The sequence below is a fragment of the Bombyx mandarina genome, chromosome 16 (assembly GCF_030267445.1).
Source record: "Bombyx mandarina strain Sakado chromosome 16, ASM3026744v2".
In the NCBI taxonomy this organism is placed as follows: domain Eukaryota; kingdom Metazoa; phylum Arthropoda; class Insecta; order Lepidoptera; family Bombycidae; genus Bombyx; species Bombyx mandarina.
In genome coordinates, this window is record NC_143222.1 from 7,875,065 (window position 1) to 7,893,316 (window position 18,252).

At 37.1% G+C, this 18,252-nt stretch overlaps 2 protein-coding genes across 3 annotated transcripts; both read right to left on the minus strand.

The window, feature by feature from the left end:
• Window positions 1–1,322: 1,322 nt before the first annotated feature.
• On the minus strand, window positions 1,323–5,279 carry LOC149501312 (fatty acid-binding protein 1-like). The gene is made up of 4 exons (XM_089733678.1): window positions 5,130–5,279; window positions 2,946–3,112; window positions 2,358–2,465; window positions 1,323–1,433 (listed from the first exon to the last, which is right to left on the minus strand). Exons 1-4 carry the CDS (start codon window positions 5,197–5,199, stop codon window positions 1,380–1,382), a joined length of 399 nt encoding a protein of 132 aa, XP_089589804.1. The 5' UTR covers window positions 5,200–5,279; the 3' UTR covers window positions 1,323–1,379.
• An 8,141-nt stretch (window positions 5,280–13,420) lies between these two features.
• LOC149501313 (fatty acid-binding protein 1-like) lies at window positions 13,421–17,852 on the minus strand. Of its 2 annotated transcripts, XM_089733610.1 has the most exons (4): window positions 17,695–17,852; window positions 15,718–15,884; window positions 14,895–15,002; window positions 13,421–13,529 (listed from the first exon to the last, which is right to left on the minus strand). In XM_089733610.1, exons 1-4 carry the CDS (start codon window positions 17,762–17,764, stop codon window positions 13,476–13,478), a joined length of 399 nt encoding a protein of 132 aa, XP_089589736.1. In that variant the 5' UTR covers window positions 17,765–17,852; the 3' UTR covers window positions 13,421–13,475. The 2 variants fall into 2 exon arrangements, with proteins under 2 accessions (XP_089589736.1, XP_089589735.1); XM_089733609.1 differs by lacking the exon at window positions 13,421–13,529 and having other exon boundaries at window positions 14,814–15,002.
• Between the last annotated feature and the right edge of the window lie 400 nt (window positions 17,853–18,252).

The window sequence follows — 18,252 nt, forward strand, 5'->3', positions numbered from 1 at the left end:
ATGGTAACGTTCAAACCTCTCAGATCTTTTTTTATATCGAAATACATACACAGGTACATGTACATACATATAAACACAAACAAACGAACAAAGGCCGTATTCTTGACCGACTTCTAAGACGAAGGCTTATATCGTCTAAAAATAATCGAAATAATAAAATGTATACAGCACCCCGCTTATTTACGCTTAGAAGAAGTTTAAAATATGTATATACTTCGAGCTTATGTCTCATGGTGCGTAGCGTCATTTAGCACCTAAGGGTGCGAGCGGAATATGTGGCACCCGATCGCATAAGGTAGTAAAGATCAGGGGGGCAGGACACTTCCTACAGGGGCCAGGGACCGTAGAAAAATAAAAGAAAACTTTTTTAATAAAACGCTATATTTATTAGACATTTCTTATTAATACAATTATTTACATGTGTATACAAGGTTTATTAGAAAATCGTCAAAGAAGCAAGAAGACGTTCACGAACATCAAATAATTTATAATAAGCCACAATTTATATTACATATTACCACTCGAAAATACACAAGATAAAGAAAATAATACAATGAAGCGATATGTTTTTTTTATCACGTTGGCGCCAAAACTCCGATTTCGCAATCCAGGCAAAATGACACAAGCACGTTCACTTTACGTAAACTTCAACAGAAGAAAAAAAGAGAAAAACATGGCTGACTCTAAGTACAGTCATTAAAGTACTTTTTAATCACACCAATTTGCAATCCCCGCTTGCCACGTTAGTATCGGATGTACAGATTACGTTATTTCATTATATGTTATTTTAATTAAATAACTTTTTTAGGTCTCCAGGGCTTAAGTACCTACATAAACTAGAAACGACTTGGAGCAGAAATGAGTCGTCTCCTTTCCCATTTGAAAAGATATTGAGGAGTGCAGAAATATAATTATGAATAAAAATACATTAAATCAATAAAAATTTGACACGCGCATTTACACATATATTATTTCGTTTATTGTTAAATTGTGGTCAAATTGAGAATAGATTATTCATGTTTGTCTATAATGTAACCTTGGCGAAACCTACCATTTAAAGAATAGTCTTTGACAATAGAACCTTAATAATGCTCAACCTTATAAATTAAATTAATTATGGTCGAATTTCGACCACTGGGCGACCACTAGTAAATATAAAGCCTCTTTGTTTACAGTCCGCTTCAAATATATCAAAGCAAAGTGTAATCATTCTAGCTTTCTAAATTATTCATAGCGGATACTTACTAACTAAGAAATGGTTACCAAATTATGAGATGCGCTTAGAGATACCGAATTGGATAATGTCGAAATAAAACGAATAATTAAAAAAAAGTAGTAACTGTATTTGGAAATTAAAAATGTAAATAAATAGAATTTATTTAAGCTTTGTAGTATCGATAGGCAGCGCCGTCCCATTTATCAGCTGTGACAGTCTGAAAAACAATAACATTAATTAAATCAAATTACGTACTTTTTACATCATTGTTTTGTAAATTTTTAGGAGTCAATGAACCAATGTAGTAACGAAATGTTGTAGTTTAGATCAGTCACTAATTCAATAATTTTCCATTTTGGTTCTTGGACAGGCGACACATTCCGCTCTAAGCACGCCATTCGATGTTTCAGTTAGATTAAAATAGTGCTATAATAAAATTAACTAATTATAAAAAAATCCTATCTAGACTAGAGAGATACAGGGTATCTTTCAATCCCGCGCGGTGGTAGCACTGCTATGCCTGGTTTTGCCGGAAAGCAATAATGCGGTCCGGCTTAGATGATGGGACATATTATGTTATAATACACGTTGAGGCCTAGACCTTGAGACATCAAGATATGTGGCCTTTGTGACCCTCGTGACGTTCATAAAGTGTGTGTGTGTTTTTTTTTATTGCTTAGATGGGTGGGCGAGCTCACAACCCATCTGGTTACTGAAGCCCATAGTCAACGCAAATGCCGCCATTCACCTTGAGATATAAGTTTTAGGGTTTCAAGCATAGTTACAATGGCTGCCCCACCCTTCAAACCGAGACGCATTACTGCTTCACGGCAGAAATGATCACGGTGGTGGTACCTACCAGCGCGGACTCACAATAGGTCCTGCCACCAGTAACTTAGAGGTTAGAGAGTAAAAGAGATTACAGAGGACCTAGCTCCTACTCTGATTTCTACCTATTACCGTTTTTAAAGGAACAACTCAAGGAACATAACTTTGAAGATGATGATGACGCAGCTGCTACTGAAAGTCGCTGATTTCTCAAGGGTTCTATACAATAACATTATTGTTTTTTTTTTAAAAGGTATTTACGGTCAGGCTGGATGAGAATCGAATATTTTACAATTGATAAAATTATACTTACAACTTTTAGTTCGTTGCCACTGTATTCCATTTTGAATGTTACTGTGCCATTCGGATTCTCTATAACTTGAGTTACGGTGTTGCCATCGACTGTGTACCTGGCTTTGAACTGGAAAATGTAAATTTCATTGAGTCATAACACTAATACAACACATTAGTATTTCTTCAGTTGCTCCAAATGTTTTTTCAATAATACTAGCTACTATTTTTTCTACATTCGTAAATGCATAAAGCATTTGATGTGCTAATAGATAAATTAATAAATTAGCACATCAAATGGCATAAAGGATTTTATAAATATCACATTGCAGAATTCACGACTAAGCTTAAGTGGCTACCGTTTTATTGAACTAAAACCTAGAACTGCTCAATATCTATTGCTTTATTTTGAAATTTAATACGGAGACTATTCGAAACATAACTGAAGACATAAAAAGATGGCTGTTATATATAAAGGTATTGTGTTATTAACATTAACATACTGCACGCAATGTAACACAGAGAACAGAAGACGTAATGGAATTCAAATTTAACATTTGTGAATTTATCGTCAAATTTAAGTTTTCGCAAAGTAAAATTATCAGATTACCGTCAATCCACCTCCGACGGTTTCCTCGAAAGGCACACCGGACTCAAAAACTGTCTCCTTTGTACCGTCGGTGTTGACGGTAATGGACTTGTATTTGTCGCCTTCCTTGGTCATTATAGCTGTAGGCTTGAACTGCGAATGTTTCTGGATCTGGTCATCGGAGAGACCTGGAACAGTTGTATTCGTTCTTTTTGAGTTTTTCTTCAATGGTCATTTAGACAGCAATGGAAATCAAATATTTATTTTATAAACGAAATACTTAAACATTTGTATAAGATAGATAATATTTTATACTTCGTCTGATTCAGTCGTAAGATTGTCTAGTGTTTTCTATGATAAGACTAGGTTAATCACAAATATTACAGATTTTGCGATTCACCTGTTTTGAGCGTCTTAAGAAAATAAATACGAAAATTTTAGACTAAAGCTGTTAATGATGGTGTGATCTCACAGTCCGACTGATGCTAAGTAGCAAGACTAGACATCTATAACATAAATGCCACCACCCACCGTGTGAAGGGATTTTCTGTCCTAATTCAATACAAATTACATTTAATCTATTATCGTCGTATCAACGAAATAATATCATGTTATCAGAAAGTTAATGGTTGCATGAGTAATGCGATATAGCATCTTAAACTTTTTTTAAACTATTTTCTAGCGCTAGCTCTCATATCATAAAAGAGATATGGCAAAAATCTAAATCGAGCTAACAACCTTTTCAAGATAGGCTCTCATACATACAAGTACCTACATGATCATCAGTCTACCGAGCAATACATAATACGATGGAAGGTCTACACATTGTCGTTATTCTTCACATAACATTCTCTTAGACTAACCACCGCATAGTCTAGTCAACAAGTTCAAAAACGTGAAAAATAGAGATAATGGTCCTTCGTTCAACAATAGTAACAGTAGCAGTAGTGACAATAGTTACTATTGTTGATCGAAGTAAAGGTCATAAAAATATGAGCGATAGCTCATTGAATTCGGAATCATCTCTAAAAAATTTTTTTGAAGGATTTTGGTGCTGGTAAAAAAATTAAATTGTTACTAACAAAATAAGATGAAAAAAAATGATATTTAGTTTTTCGTTAATAACTCGAAAAATATTAATATTTAGGGAATTTTAAGAAAAAGCTCGTTAAGGACGATGAAATTTCCGAATATCATTCTAATATCATACGATACGGTAATGTTAGCGCTTACTTCATCGCGATAAAAAATCATAATTAACAAATTAATAAACTTTTATGAACATTTATCGCAGGCTCTTATGAAGTATACATATGAAAAGGGCTTCACGAAGTTTCAAATTTATAGGCCCATTATTTATACCTTTCATCCCATTATTTATGCCAACGGAGTATAGAAAAAAAATTGTTAGTTAACAATTGAATATCTTTTTGAAAAATGGAGATAAAACTTTTTTTCCAACAAGGCTCGATTCTTTCAATTGTTAAGAAAATAGTAGAATTTTTTCAAATTTTTAAAGTGACATTTTATGTTATAAAAAAAATATTTTATCTGATGAACTCTTTTTAGCGGTGAGGCGCGCATGCCGCAACAGCCGTGCGGAGCCTTTTCACGTCTAATAAAAATTATAAATAACAGGACTTTTTTATTGGAAATATGCTCTTTAAGGAGCTTTTTCCAAAATTCCTTAAATAATAATATTTTTCGAGTTATTAACGAAAGACTAAATATCATTTTTTTTCATCTTATTTTGTTAATAACAATTGCAATTTTTTACCTGCACCAAAATCATTCACAAACATTTTTCTAGAGGTGATTCCGAATCCAATGAGCTATCGCTCATATTTTAAGGACCTTTATCTCTATTTTTCACGTTTTTGAACTCGTTGCCTTATAGAACGTTCGGTGATATTGATCTCAATAAGACTATGCACTGCTCAAATCCAGATACGTGTCTGTTTTTTTAAAGACGTATTTAAAGAAGGAGGATTAACATGGCGTGTCGCCCACACTGTATGTACCACCTTAGCGCCGTGAAGCAGTCGTGAGTTCCACTTTTGAAGGGACCACGATTTGAGACTTAGAATTTGTGCCTCAATGTACGTTAGAGTCCTAGTTATTATTTCTATAGAATCCGACACCTTAATATCAGATAATCGGTTGTAGCTAACGAAACAATTCTGAAAATATGTTAAAAAAACTCACCGACAAACTTAAGGAACCCATCGAAGTTTTCTTCTCTATCTAATGTGTATTTTTTACCCAAGAAAGACATGGTTACGCCGGCCCAATTGAAATGTAAATAGAATGCAACTTGTTATGATGCGCCTTCTTATATTGACCAGTATCTATCTGTAGATACGGAATTTATTCACTAGTATTATTAATTGATGCGTCACTGATATTAATTTTCGGTCAGCGGCTTTATTTTGTGTTTTTACGAAAAAAGATGATGAATCCAATCAAATGGAAACTGAAAACTATTAGCTTCCAATATACTTTCACGATAACTATCTTATCAAATTTATTTTGTACCGTATGTTCCATGGGGAGTGCTCTGAGGAATTGTTCGAGATGATACCGACATCTCGTTTTTACCATCGCACCGCCCGCCATCGGAGTAGAGCTCATCCAAACTACCTGGAGCCACTGCGGTCATCCAAAGTGCGTTTCCAGATGTCTTTTTTGTCACGTACCATCCGGCTATGGAATGAGTTCCCCTCCACGGTGTTTCCCGAGCGCTATGACATGTCCTCAAACGAGGTTTGTGGAGAGTATTAAGCTGTAGGCAGCGGCTTGGCTCTGCCCCTGCCATTGTTGAAGTCCATGGGCGACGGTAACCACTCACCATCAGGTGGACCGTGTGCTCGTCTGCCTTTTTAGCAATAAAAAATATATATTATGTACAATTTTTCACTGAATGTTGGCAGGTTAGGACCTATCGTTGTAACGAGATTTGGGGGAAGCATATAAGCTGTGGACGTCTGTACACTGACGTACACGGACGTCTGTACACAGACAGAAGCTGGATAGGATATATTACTCATTAAGTACGCTGAAATGCTCTCTCAAGACCATCAGCTTAGATAGGAAAAAAAAACACATTATGTATTGTATTAAAACGCAAACATTCACAATCTGTGTAAATATTCAAACATTTCAATATTACAACTTTTTTTGTTTGTTTTAAATTGATATTTCTTTATCTATACTGTTCCGTAATTGAAAAGCTTAATACGACTAAGCCATTTTGACTTTACAGCCACGGTAGAGAAATTGATTTTTTTTTTTTTTTTTTTCCACAGGAGAAAATCGCCGGATCCCCACCCGCACGGCAGGTGGGGTATGTGGGAGTCGAACCTCACTAAAAACTCCTGCCGCTCACAGCCGGCGCCCTACCCCGGACCAGGTGGGAACCCAGTCGGAGTTATTGAGACGGCGGGACAGGGTTTACGCAGAGCACATTACATCCATCCCGCCGTCCCCCAGACGCCGGACCGGCGGCCGCCAGCAACATGACCGCCGGTTCCCTCGGTCGACGGGCCAAGAGCCCGATTGATAGCGCCGCGCTACACCTTCCCCCGGAGCGGTCGGGGGAACGCGACCTACCACGCCGCCCCACGCCTAAGCTCCTCCCCGCACAAAGCGGGTGGAGCCCGAAGCTCTTAGGGGGCCGGGTTACGGACGAGACCCCGGTCCCGACCCCCTGCTCGGCGGCGGCGGGTTTCTGCGTAGTGAGAAGAGCTTTGCCTCACTCGCCCCGCCGCCTCCTTCTGCGAGATGGTGCACTCGCAGAAGTCGAGCATAGCCTTCCAGGACTCGTCACCGCCAAGCATCGACGCCACGACGCCAGGCAGCGACAAGTCCGGTCCTATCTTTGCGACCAGGACACGGCGCTGCACCTCCCAAGCGGGGCAGACAGCGAGCGTATGCTCCGCCGTGTCCAGGTCGTGTCCACAATGGTGGCACCTCGTCGTCGGCTCAGCTCCTATCCGGTGCAGATACTTTCCGAAGCATCCGTGCCCAGTCAGCACCTGCACCAGACGGAAGGTGAGGCGTCCTCGGCCACGATTCACCCAGTCATCAAAGACTGGGTAAACCGCCTCAACGGTCCGTAGACCCCACGTGGGGTTGGCCAACCGCCTCGACCACGATTCGAGCACGGACCGCCGAGAGTGGGCCTTCCGCGCCCGCAGCTCACTTTTGGAGGGACGCACCACGCCCAGAGCACGAAGCTCGCTGCGCCACCGATAGTCGGCAGCGAGCGACTCCGCCTCCAGCTCCCATGGCGGCGTCCCCGCCAACACACACGCCGCCTCGAAGGAGACGGTGCGATATCCACGGATGAAGAGAACTTGATAGTTCTTTTTCAATATTTTTTTTACCCCTTAGACGCTTGAACGTGCATACAGCTCACCAGTGATCCGGTAGGTAGCTCTGAATGTTTACATCAACAATGCAAAGGGAAGCACCCACATTGACCCATGAATTCTAATTCTCAGTTCCATAACGTCCGTCTGGTGTAGTGGTAAGTGACATGGTCACTACACAAGGGGGTCGCGGGTTCGAATCCCGCCAAGGGAAGATATTTGTATGATAAATATAAATGTCTTTTCCAGGGTTATGGATGTATATTAAATATATGTATGTGTATAATAAAAATCTTACATTTATTTCCGTTATCTGGTACCTGTAACACAAGTTCTTTACGAACTTATCACGGGACCAGTTAACGTGGCGTGATTGTTAGTAAATATTTATTTATTTATTTATTTATTATTTATAATACATCAGCTGCGCCCTGCTTTCAACCTATTCCTGCTTCGAGGCAGAAATAGAGAAGGCGTTTATCAGTGGACCAGTGGGGGTTTCAAGGTACCCTAATAGTAATAAGACCAGTGACTTTTCCTGAAACCTTGTAAAACTCGACCGAACGGAACTTTGTTACATAAAATATATGACCTCATTCGCAACTGTAATAACTGGCGAGCTAACGATAGGTTATCAGGATATCTACCTACTTGAACATTTAACCTAATTTTTCATACATTAAAGAACCGACCGGAAATTGTAACAATTTATGGACTTTATTGCATAGATGAGTGCACGAGCCCACCCATTTACCCGGTTTAAATAATTACCAGATCTCATTACGGCCTTTCAATACGGAATATAAAGTTACTGCTTCACGACAGAAATGGACAGGGCTGCCCAGGGAGGACTTACGCCTTAGCACTAGTAAGTAAGCAAATATGAGTTTTTGCCGCCTTAAGTTTTATTACACGATGTTATTGATGGTAATTTCGTATTTCACTAGAAAAATTCAAATGATACATACCATTTTTTTTAAACCAATACCTTTATTAAAAACAATATAACTAGTCAGGTCATAAGTATTGTCACACAGTAAAAAGTTTTCTTTTAGAATGCTGGCCACAAAAAAGTTTATTGAATTAGAATTTCGAATTGTTCATGAAATTAAAAATGTATACTTTTAGAATTTTACTCATTTTTTAATATGGAGTGGACGCTTAAAGAAGACCGTGTTGCAGTTATTGCGTTGCATCGTTGCGGTTACGCGCCAATTCAAATTTTTAACATACTGAAAAATTTTTAACAAATTTTAATTCAAATTTTTAACATACTGAAAAATTTGAATATAACCAAAAGATTCGTTTATCGTACTATCAAACGATACAATGAAGACTCTTGTGTAGATGACAGGTCAAGAAGTGGTCGCCCTCGGTCTTTTAGGACTCCAGCAGTGATAAAATCTGTGAAGGCGCGAATTCAAAGAAATCCCAAACGTAAGCAGAAACTGTTGACCCTTCAGATGGGGTTAAGCAGAACCACGGTGAAAAGGGTGTTAAATGAAGACTTAGGCCTTCGGGCATATCGAAAAAAAACAGGACATCGTTTGAATGCTCGTCTAATGGACCTGAGACTGAAGAGATGCCGCGCTTTGTTGAAGCGGTACGCGGGAAAAAAATATCGGGAAATTCTTTTTTCGGATGAAAAAATTTTTACCGTAGAAGAGAGCTACAACAAACAAAGTGATAAGGTGTACGCACACAGTAGTGAAGAAGCGAGCAACCGTATTCCGCGTGTCCAACGAGGTCATTTTCCATCCTCGCTCATGGTATGGTTAGGAGTTTCTTATTGGGGCTTAACAGAGGTACATTTTTGTGAGAAAGGTGTAAAAACGAATGCAGTTGTGTATCAAAATACAGTCCTGACGAACCTTGTGGAACCTGTTTCTCATACCATGTTCAATAACAGGCACTGGGTATTCCAACAAGATTCGGCGCCAGCTCATAGAGCGAAGAGCACACAAGACTGGCTGGCGGCGCGAGAAATCGACTTCATCCGGCACGAAGACTGGCCCTCCTCCAGTCCAGATTTGAATCCGTTAGATTACAAGATATGGCAACACTTGGAGGAAAAGGCGTGCTCAAAGCCTCATCACAATTTGCAGTCACTCAAGAAATCCTTGATTAAGGCAGCCGCCGATATTGACATGAATCTCGTTCGTGCTGCGATAGACGACTGGCCGCGCAGATTGAAGGCCTGTATTCAAAATCACGGAGGTCATTTTGAATAAACTTTAGTGTCATAAGAATCTATGTTTTGTTAAGTTTATTTTGGTATATGAATGGTTACATAATGAATAAACTTGTTTCAATTATTTTACATTAAACATGTGACAGAATTTATGACCTGACTAGGTATATACCTATGTGTGTGCACTAAGCAAATATAGTTTAAAAACTATAAATTAAATAAGTATTTTTTAATTTATTTAATCTGGTTATAAAAATTATCAAAATATTTCTAAATAATAATTATTTTTATTCATTTAATCTGGTGTTCCTGATTACTATAATAGACCAAAGATGATATTGCATTTTTTCAAATTTTCAAATTAAGCGAACGTCATGAAATTAATGATCACTGGTTTAGAAGATTCTATAACCTAGGTAGATTCATTATCATCATCATCACAAGCCTATAGCAGTCCACTGGTTGACATAGGCATCTTCAATCACGCGCCACTGAGCACGATCTTGGGCTTCTCTCATCCAGTTCTTGCATGCCAACCTGCATAGAACTTCACTCCACCGAGTCTGAGGGTATCTTGCATTACGCCAAGTAGGGTGGGGTCAGTGGGTCGCGATTCCAATCCAGTGGTAGACTCAGCGAAGCACTGCTCTTGCTAGGGCTAGTGTTAGTCAATTCTCTGAGGCTGAGCGCCGTCAGATCTACGGTGCCTACCAACCCGGAAAATCTGGACTAACCCTTCGAAGATACCAGCGATTAGTTTAAGCCAGCAAGCTTAAAAAAAAGTGCACAAAAACAACAACAAAACTTAGCGTTTCTTCATTAAGATTGTCAACGAAATAGTGCTGACAAATGATGAATCAGGATTTATTTCCCCATAATTCTCTGATAAATGATGTAACGAATCGCGACGTGCTATTCGCAGTAAAACGATAAATTGTGAAACATACGTTCGTGTATCAATATATTTGCCTAATCTACTTCAGATTAGCAAAATCATATTAAACTAGTGGACCCGGCGAACTTATTTCCGCCACAGGTTTGTTTCAAACACATCAACCGGTCAACTTCAAAATTCTACTATAATTTACGTTTAGCTGTCAGTTGCGTTTTGTTATTCCATATCAGTTGCGTTTTGTTATATCACGTTTTATGTCACGTCCCACGGGAACGTGATAAAAAGTATCCCATGTCCTTCTCCTGGTTCTAAGCTACCTCCTCACCAATTTTCAGCCAAATCAGTTTAGCCGTTCTTGAGTTATAAATAGTGTAACTAACACGACTTTCTTTTATATACATATATAGATTAGCTTAAAAAAATGTGAATTAAGATATTTACAAGAACAGATGAGAAGAAATTGTATAATAGTAAAATAAATTAAAACAATACAATTTACAAATTCACTGTGTAATTTTTTCATTTGTAATTCACTGTGTACTTTTAACTTGTGAAACATTAATATTATAACGACAAATGCGGCGATACCCTAATAATGAAAGTAAGCATTCGACTTCGACAGAAGCTTTGTAAAACTTTTTCTTTTGTTTTAAAAATTAGGTAATTTGATTATGATACATACGCAGTTAATTAATTATCGTTTGACAAAGTCAGGGCCAGCTTGCCATACCGTTTGTTGCCATTAGTTAAACATGAGCACTCGTGAGCACACTGCACTTAACCACTTGTGACCGCAAACTTGCGGTTGCGACCTATATGGAACCTTTTGTTTGATATGCCTACATAACGATCTTCTAGCAGGAATAGATGTAAGAGTAAAATTTGAATACCTATTGCACTTTCTCAAAATATCACGATTCTTTTCAGGGACATATAAATTAGATCACTCGGCAATTTTATCTTAATGGACAAACACAATAAAGTTAAAAGTTGCGTGCATCAGCATGAGTTCTACTCGTACATGACTTGGAGGCGAAATGCCCAGTCAGATTGAGGTCACGATTTTTTTTTTATGAATAAGTGCTTACAGGTCGCCCGGGAGCGTTTCCAGTTTCACAAGGACAGGTGGGCGAGCAAGGGCTCAGCCAGACGGGACGAGATTTGCTAACAGCTACCCGAGCGCCTCCAAAGGAGACCTAACAACTCACACACTCACGCACATACACACGTGCACGCACATACGCGCACACACGCACACACGCGCACACACGCACACCACACACGCACACATACACACACGCATGCACACACACATACCCACACGCAAGCACACACACGCATAATGACCTTCTTAAATGATAACACCTAATGATCTCTCAACAATATATAGTCCGGAACATCTGTTCACGACTTAACCTAACCTATCTTAAGAACCTATAATAACCTAATAACCTATAATAAAAAATAAATAACCTATCTTAAAAAGGAGGGAGCATGGAGATCAGTAATACAGGTCTTTGAACCTAGTACAGACTTCAGCTCTTTCAAAGGCTTACAAAATAAATTATAAGGTTAATTAGTGTTTGTACTATACCTTTAAGAGAGAAATAAATAAATTATTATTATTATCTTGTATTAAACACTGCCACGCCTGGGAAGACGGCAGGACACACTCCGGCGAGGTGGGCAACAATCGGCCGGAGCGTTAGGGACTATTGGGAGAGAAACCGGCGAACTATACGGGCATTATTATTATTATTAGGTATCAAGATGGGCGGCGACATTAAATTGGTTGATGTCTATTGACTCCAGTAATCACTTAATGGTGAGCCGTGAGCTCTTGTACACATGGTAACAATTTAAACAAAATGAAGAGAAAATGCTGTCGTTCATATCTCTGAAATCTTTTTGTTATATTGAAATGCATAGAGAGGTATATATATATAAGTCATACATACAACTACAAACAAACGAACAAAGACTGTATTTGTAACCGACTTCTACAATGAAGGCTTAATATCGTCTAAAAATAATCGAAATAATAAAATGTATACAACACCCCGCTTATTTACGCTCTCAAGAAATTTATACTTCAAGCTTGTGTCTCATGGTGCATAGCGTAATTTAGCACTTAGGTGCTATATTACGCTATGTGTAATTTAGCACTTAGGTGCTTTAGCACTTAGCGTAATTTAGCACTTAGGTGCTATATTACGCTATGTCGCACTCGATCGCCTAAGGTAGTAAAGATCAGGGGGGCAGGACACTTCCTACAGGGGCCAGGGACGGTAAAAAAGCAAAAGAAAATAAATAAAACGCATAATATATATATTTATTAGACATTTTTTACTAACAAAATTATCTACATCTATATATTAATATGTGAGGCAAAAACTTTGTACCCCTATTTGCGGAAATTGCGCAGACGGAGGAGTATGAAATTTCTCATTTAAGAAGATATTGAGAAGGAGTGCAGAAAATTATGAACAAAAATAAATTAAGTCAATAAAAAAATTGACACACCCACGCATATTCACATATATTATTTTGTTCATTGTTAAATTGTGATCAAATTAAGAATAGATTATGATTTGTCTTTAATATTATTTGTCTATAATGTAACCTTGGCGAAACCTATGATTATAGAATAGTCTTTGACAATAGAACCTTAATAATGTCCCAACTTATAATTTAAATTAATTATGGTCGAATTTCAAATTGGTCCGCACGGTGGCCGGCAAGAAGTGGATGAGGAGAGCCGCAGACCGGGCTCAGTGGTGTGGATTGGGAGAGGCCTATGTCCAGCAGTGGACGACTGTGGGCTGTTGATGATGATGATGATGATGATGGTCGACTAAGATACTAGTAAGTTAAAAACTTCTTTATTTACAGTCCGCTTCAAATATGTCAAAGAAAAGAGCAAGCATTCCAGCTACCTAAATTATTCGTAACGGATACTTACCAACTAAGAAATGGTTACCAAAATTATCAGATGCGCTAAGAGATACCGAATTGGATGGTGTCGAAATAAAACGAATAATAAAAAAAAAAATTACTGTATTTGGAAATTAAAAGTGTAAATAAATAGAATGTATTTAAGCTTTGTAGTATCGATAGGCAGTGCCGTCCCAATTATCAGCTGTGATAGTCTGAAAAACAGTAACATTAATTAAATCAAATTACGTATTTTTTACATCATTGTTTTGTAAATTTGTAGGAGTCAATGAACCGATGTTGTAATGAAATGTTTTAGTTTAGATGTAGTCACTAATTCCATAATTTTTCTTTTTGGTTCTTGGACAGGCGATACATGCCGCTTTAAGCACGCCATTCAATGTTTCAGTTAGATTAAAATAGTTCCATAATAAAATTAACTAATTATTAAAAAAATCCTAACTAGACTAGGATAATAAGGTATATTTTAATCCCGCACGGTGGTAACACTGCCATGCCGGTCTTTGTCGGAAAGCAATAATGCGGTCCGGCTTAGATGATAGGACATATAAGTTAATATAATACACTATGGAGGCTTAGACCTCATGTCTTAAGATAGGTGAAGTTTGTGACCTTTACAAAGTGTTTGGTTTCTGTTTTTAAAGCGTTATATTTGAAAAAAAAATTATAAAAAAATTGTGAGAATCTAATATAATTACTAGTACTAATACTATAAAGTATATCTAGACGAGGCTAAACTCAAATATTGCTATTCATTTCTATAATATTATTCACCGTTTAGCATATGTGTGTGAAAGTGCAAAAATATGGGAGTACTTATATAATAAAATAAAGTCGCTGGACATAGCTTTTCGGGCTCTAAAAAATTAACTGAAGTTTTAATTAGCAACCACCATTTTATTGAGCTTTTATTTAATTCTATCTCATCTCGTTTCGTTTAATTTTATCCCAATTGATGACAGTATCAAATAAATCAACTTCATCACATTTTGCTCTATATCATTATTCAAATAACAGAATATGTACGAGTATCTATGTATCCGTTTAATAGATGAGGATTTTTATAAATTTAACGCTGGCAACAATAGCCAATTGCCATACTTAAAAATGAAGTAGCAGAACTATCAATTCTTAATATTAGAATGCTCAGGTTATTTAAATAATAAATATAATATACACAATATGAAATCATTACACTTCATCAAATAATTCCTGACCGAGTGTATCAACTATGCTTAAGTTACAATTTATTTTGTAAAATACGCGGATACATACGTAGTTCTAAGTCTTATATTCATATACTTCTGTAAAATCTGTTGCTTCCGGAAAAATATTTTATTGAAGTATTTCAGCAATTCGGTTCTCTTTATCAATCTAATTCAGTTTTAATTTTACAATAATATCTGACATAGATTATCATGGAAATAGGAAGACAATGAATATTCATAAGAAAATTACAAGTTCTAAATTCAAATGTAATACTATTGTTTTTTTTAAAGGTATTTACGGTCAGGCTGGATGAGGATCGAATATTGTACAATTGATAAAATTATACTCACTACTTTTAGTTCGTTGTCACCGTATTCCCTTATGAATGTTGCTGTGCCAGTGGGATTCTCTACAACATGAGTTACGGTGTTGCCATCGACTGTGTACGTGGTTTTTAACTGGAAAATGTAAATTTCACTGAGGTGTAACATTAGTATTTCTTCAGTTGCTCCGAATGTTTTTTCAATACTATTAGTTAGTACTACTATTTTTTATACAATCCGTAAATGCATAAAGCATTTGATGTGCTAATAGATAAATTAATAAATTAGCACATCAAATGGCATAAAGGATTATAAATATCACATTGCAGAATTCACGACTAAGCTTAAATGGCTACCGTTTTATTGAACTAAAACCTAGAACTGTTGCTATCTATTGCTTTATTTAGAAATTTAATATGGAGTTTATTCGAAAAATTCCTGAAGACATACAAAGATGGTAGTTATATATAAAGGTATTATGTTATTAACATTAAGATACTTCACGCAATGTAACACCGAGAACAGAAGATGTAATGGAATTCAAATTTAACATTTCGTCGCTGTCAGACCTTTATCTGCTATGTGCAAAAACTTTATTTTGAATTACCGACTAAAAACGTATTCATATAAAATTTTATATGACAATGATTTTTCAAAAGCTATAGATAAATATTAAAGCTATAGACACATAACAGTTTTTTTTTATACGGTAGATAGGGCCGTGAACTATACGAAAAGGTCAAAAAGTTAAAATCTCAAAAAGTGCCCATAGCAAATTTTGGTTTGACAACGACGATTTGTAAATTTATCGTCAAATTTAAGTTGTCGCATAGTAAGCTTGTCAGATTACCGTCAATCCACCATCGAGGGTTTCGTCGAAAGGCACACCGGACTCAAAAACTGTCTCCTTTGTACCGTTGCTGTCGACGGTGATGGTCTTGTATTTGTCGCCTTCCTTGATCAATGTAGTTGTAGGCTTGAACTGCAAAAGTTTCTGGATCTGTTCTTCGGGGAGATCTGGAATCGTTGTATTCGTGCCTTTTGAATTTTTCTTCAATGGTCATTTCGACAGCAATGGAAATCAAATGTTTATTTTATACACGAAATACTTAAACATTCGTATAAGTTAGATAATATATTAGACCTCATCTAATTCAGTCATAAAATTGTCTAATGTTATCTAAGACTAGGTTAAACACAAATGTTACAGATTTTGCGATTCACCTGTTTTGGACGTCTTAAGAAAATAAGTAAGAAAATTGTGGATTAAAGCTATTAATGATTGTGTGAGCTCAGAGTTCGGCTCGTGTTAAGTAACTAGACTGGATATCAACAACATAAATGCCGCCACCCACCTTGAGACCTGAGTTCTAAATCTTAATTTTATATAATAGTACAACGGCTGCCCCCATCTTTCAAACCCAAACGCAGTACTTCCTGAGTGGTGATATTTATCCATGCGGCCCACAAGTCTTACTACCAGTAATTACGCAAATTATAAATTTCGATTATTATTACCTACACAATGCTATTCCTTCACCGTGGAAGTCGGTCATGAACATTTTTAAGTACGTATTTCATTAGGAAACTTTTGTACCTGCCTACGGGTATCGAACAGCGGCACAGAAATTAATTACACAAATGAAACATTAACATAATTATGTATCTCACACGATTGTCGTTTTCGCACTCATAGACACGGCCCACTGAGTTTCTCGACGGATCTTCTCAGTGGGTCGCGATTCCGATCCGGCGGTAGATTCTGCGAAGCACTGCTCTTGCTAGGGCCAGTGTTAGCAAATTATCTCAGGTTGAGCCCGTGAGCTCACCTACCTTAGCTGGAATAGCCTCTTAGGCTACCAGCGAAAAGGTAGGGAAACAAAAAGATGTTTTCGCAATGAATTGTCCGAAACAACCGAACAACAAGAACTTTCCAGAAAGTACATCCCCATTTTCTGCATTTCTTCATTTAAATCGAAACATACACAATAATATTTATCTCTTATTGCAAAACTCCAAAAACCGTACATATTATTATCTCTTATTGCAAAATTCCAAAATTCACTTGACGATTAGATTAGTGATTTCAATCGACAAGGGATTTTCTGTCCTAATTTAGTAAAAATTACATTTAATCTATTATCGTCGTATCAACGAAATAATATCATGTTATCAGAAAGTTAATGGTTGCAGGAGTAATGCGATTTAGCATTCAATTTTTTTTTTAAATAATGTTCTAGCGCTAGCTATCATATAATAGAAGAGATATGGTAAAAATCTAAATCGAGCTAACAACCTTTTCAAGATGGGTTCGCATACATACAAGTACATGACCATCAGTCTACCGAGCAATACATAATACGATGGAACGTCTACACATTGTCGTTTTTCTTCACATAATATTCTCTTAGACTAACCACCGCAAACACAAACAGGGGGTCGAAGTTCCGTGTTGCCTTAACTATGCCCGGTGTTATTACTCTCAATGAGACTATGCTCTGCTCAAACCTGACGAGGCTCAAACCTGACGATGTTGCTAACACGAACCCTAACAGGAGCCGTGCTTCACAGAATCTACCACCGGAACGGAAACGCGACCCACTGAGAAGATCCGGCGAGAAACTCAGTGGGCTATGGATTAACCTGGCGTGTCGCCCGCACGGGATGTGTCACCTCAGTGCCGTGAAGCAGTCGTGAGTTCTAGTTTTGAAGAGCCTACTATTTGAGACTTCGAACTTATGTCTCAAGGTACGTTAGAATTATCTCTATTGAACCTGACACCTTCTAGCTAACGAAACGATACTGAAAAAATGATAAAAAAACTCACTGATAAACTTAAGGAATCCATGGAAGTTTTCTTCTCTATCGAATGTGTATTTTTTACCCAAGAAAGACATGGTTACGCCGGCCCAGTTGAAAAGTAAATAGAATGTAACTTGTTACGATACGCCTTTTATATTGATCAGTATCTATCTGTAGATACGAAATTTACTCACTATTATTATTAATTGTTGTGTCACTGATATTAATTTTCGGTCTGCGGCTTTATTTAATGTTTTTCCCCAAAAATTTGATGAATCAAATCAAATGGCAACTGAAAAAAAAACTATTAGATTTGAGTATACTTTCATGATACCTATCTTATCAAATTTATTTATGTAAAATTTTACAATGAATGTTGGCAGGGCAGGACCTTTCGTTGTGACGAGGTTTGAGGGAAGCATATAAGCTGTGGACGTCTCCGCACTGAAAGACAGAAGTTAGATAGGAATATTACACTTTATGTATTGTATTATAATGCAAATATTCACAATATGTGTAAATACTTAATGAGTTCAACATAACATTTCAATATTACAACGTTTTTGTTTTGTTTTAAATTGAT

Coding starts and splice junctions, on each gene's coding strand:
- LOC149501312 (XM_089733678.1), bottom strand. CDS start 5,199: ATGTCTTTCTTGGGTAAAAAATACACATTAGATAGAGAAGAAAACTTC. Junction 3,113..5,129: donor TGGGTTCCTTAAGTTTGTCG/GTGAGTTTTTTT, acceptor CAACTGTTCCAG/GTCTCTCCGATGACCAGATC. Junction 1,434..2,357: donor GTGGCAACGAACTAAAAGTT/GTAAGTATAATT, acceptor ATTGTTTTTCAG/ACTGTCACAGCTGATAAATG.
- LOC149501313 (XM_089733609.1), bottom strand. CDS start 17,764: ATGTCTTTCTTGGGTAAAAAATACACATTCGATAGAGAAGAAAACTTC. Junction 15,885..17,694: donor TGGATTCCTTAAGTTTATCA/GTGAGTTTTTTT, acceptor CAACGATTCCAG/ATCTCCCCGAAGAACAGATC. Junction 15,003..15,717: donor CCCTCGATGGTGGATTGACG/GTAATCTGACAA, acceptor TACATTTTCCAG/TTAAAAACCACGTACACAGT.